Source organism: Bufo gargarizans, unplaced genomic scaffold, assembly GCF_014858855.1.
Source record: "Bufo gargarizans isolate SCDJY-AF-19 unplaced genomic scaffold, ASM1485885v1 original_scaffold_1997_pilon, whole genome shotgun sequence".
In the NCBI taxonomy this organism is placed as follows: Eukaryota; Metazoa; Chordata; class Amphibia; order Anura; family Bufonidae; genus Bufo; species Bufo gargarizans.
Genome location: NW_025334596.1, coordinates 13,218 through 15,639, shown reverse-complemented (window position 1 = coordinate 15,639; position 2,422 = coordinate 13,218). Strand labels below are relative to the sequence as shown.

At 49.9% G+C, this 2,422-nt stretch overlaps 1 protein-coding gene across 1 annotated transcript; it reads left to right on the top strand.

Moving 5' to 3' along the window:
• The first annotated feature begins 689 nt into the window (after positions 1 to 689).
• On the top strand, positions 690 to 1,207 carry LOC122923855 (histone H4 type VIII). The gene has a single exon (XM_044274696.1). The coding sequence runs from the start codon at positions 896 to 898 to the stop codon at positions 1,205 to 1,207; it is 312 nt and encodes a 103-aa protein (XP_044130631.1). The 5' UTR covers positions 690 to 895.
• Positions 1,208 to 2,422: the final 1,215 nt, after the last annotated feature.

Below are 2,422 nucleotides of genomic sequence, written 5' to 3'. Positions count from 1 at the left end.
TGTAATGTAGAGGCTGGTAATGTGATGGCTAGTTATATGGAGGCTGTCATATAATGTGGAGGCTGAAAATATGGAGGCTGTAACATAATGTTTAGGCTGTGATGTAATGTAGAGGACGGTAATATGGAGTCTGTAATATAATGTGGAGGCTGGTAATGTAACATGTAGACTGTAATGTAGAGGCCAGTAATACAGAGGCTGTAATGTAACATGGAGGCCGGTAATGTAACATAGAGACAGGTAATGTTAAGTGGAGGCTGGTAATATGGAGGCTGTAATATAATTTGGATGCTGTAATGTAATGCAGTAGCTGGTAATATGAAGGCTGTAATATATTGTGGAAGCAGTAATGCAATGTGGAGTCTGTAATAGAATATGGAGGCTGGTAATGTAATATGTAAACTGTAATGTAGAGGCCATTAATACGGAGGCTGTTAATTTTAAATGGAGGCTGGTAGTATAGAGACTGTAATGTAATGTAGAGGCTAGCAATATGGAGGCTGTAACATAATGTTTAGGCTGTGATGTAATGTAGACTGATAATATGAAGTCTGTAATATAATGTGGAGGCCGGTAATGTAACATGGAGGCTGTAATGTAATGCAGAGGCTGGTAGTATGGGGGCTATAATGTTGAGGTTGATAATATATTATAGAGGCTTTAATCTTTAATATAATGTAATTTACAGGCTGGTAATACGGAGGCTGGAAAATGAAAACCACCAGCACTTCTGAGCTCAGCCAATCAGAGCGGGAGGGCGGGGCCTGGAGTTCAGGAACAGTCCCGCCCCCAGATATGCGACCTCTCCGTGCAGTTCTCCTCCAGGTCCGCCCATGCTCCATATAAAGGAGGGCTCTGGGCTGAGCAGTCACTGCTTTCTGCTCACACCTAGAAGATGTCTGGTCGCGGTAAAGGAGGGAAAGGGCTCGGGAAAGGCGGCGCCAAGCGGCACAGGAAGGTGCTCCGTGATAACATCCAGGGCATCACCAAGCCTGCCATCCGCCGTCTAGCTCGCAGGGGAGGCGTCAAGCGCATCTCCGGCCTCATCTATGAGGAGACCCGCGGGGTGCTGAAAGTCTTCCTGGAGAACGTCATCCGGGACGCCGTCACCTACACCGAGCACGCCAAGAGGAAGACCGTCACCGCCATGGACGTGGTCTACGCGCTCAAGCGCCAGAGCCGCACTCTCTACGGCTTTGGGGGTTAATGCTGCCTCCGTCCTCACAACACAAAGGCTCTTCTCAGAGCCGCCCACATCTTCCCGGGGAGAAGCTACAATTCCTTCTGCGCTCAGCCACTGAGGGGTCCGAGATCAGCGGCGCCCTGTGCTCAGTACAGCCGGAGGTCTACAATACAGAAAGCCCCAGTAATGTAAATCCCGAGCCCCGGGTGTTCTCCACCGCTCCTGTCCCCACAGCTACAAGACAAGCTGTGCTCGGAAACTGAGGGGTTAATCCGTCCCGGAGCTTCAGAGACAAAGACGCCAATGAGCGGCGCTGGTACAGGTCACATGACCGGCTCCTCCTGTAGATCAGCAGCTCAACTATTGGCGGGAAACTCAAATGAGCGACGAGATCCTGAGCTCTCCCAGCCAATAGCAGAGCTCTGGACCCCTCAGCCGTTATGTGCCCGTAGGAGCGGAGCCTCGTCCTCCCGTCACCCAACACTGGAACAGTCCATTGTCAGATATTTAGGCCCAGGCAGAGGAGAGAGGTCCCGTAACAGAGAATCTGGCTTCATGTCAGCAGAGAATCAGTCTGCATGTCATAGCAGAGAACCATGCTTAACGTCACCCAACACTGGAACAGTCCATTGTCATATATTTAGGCCCAGGCACCCAGGCAGATGAGAGAGGTCCTGTAACAGAGAATCTGGCTTCATGTCAGCAGAGAATCAGTATTCATATCATAGCAGAGAATCATGCTTCACGTCACCCACCACTGTAACAGTCCATTGTCATAAATTTAGGCCCCGGCACCCAGGCAGAGGAGAGAGGTCCCGTAACAGAGGATCTGGCTTCAAGTCAGCAGAGAATCAGTCTTCATATCATAGCAGAGAATCATGCTTCACGTCACCCAACACTGGAACAGTCCATTGTCAGATATTTAGGCCCAGGCAGAGGAGAGAGGTCCCGTAACAGAGAATCTGGCTTCATGTCACCAGAGAATCAGTCTTCATGTCATAGCATAGAATCATGCTTCACGTCAACCAACACTGGAACAGTCCATTGTCAGATATTTTGGCCCAGGCACCCAGGCAGAGGAGAGAGGTCCCGTAACAGAGAATCTGGCTTCATGTCAGCAGAGAATCAGTCTTCATATCATAGCAGAGAATCATGCTTCACGTCACCCACCACTGGAACAGTCAATTGTCATAAATTTAGGCCCAGGCACCCAGGCAGAGGAGAGAGGTCCCGTAACAG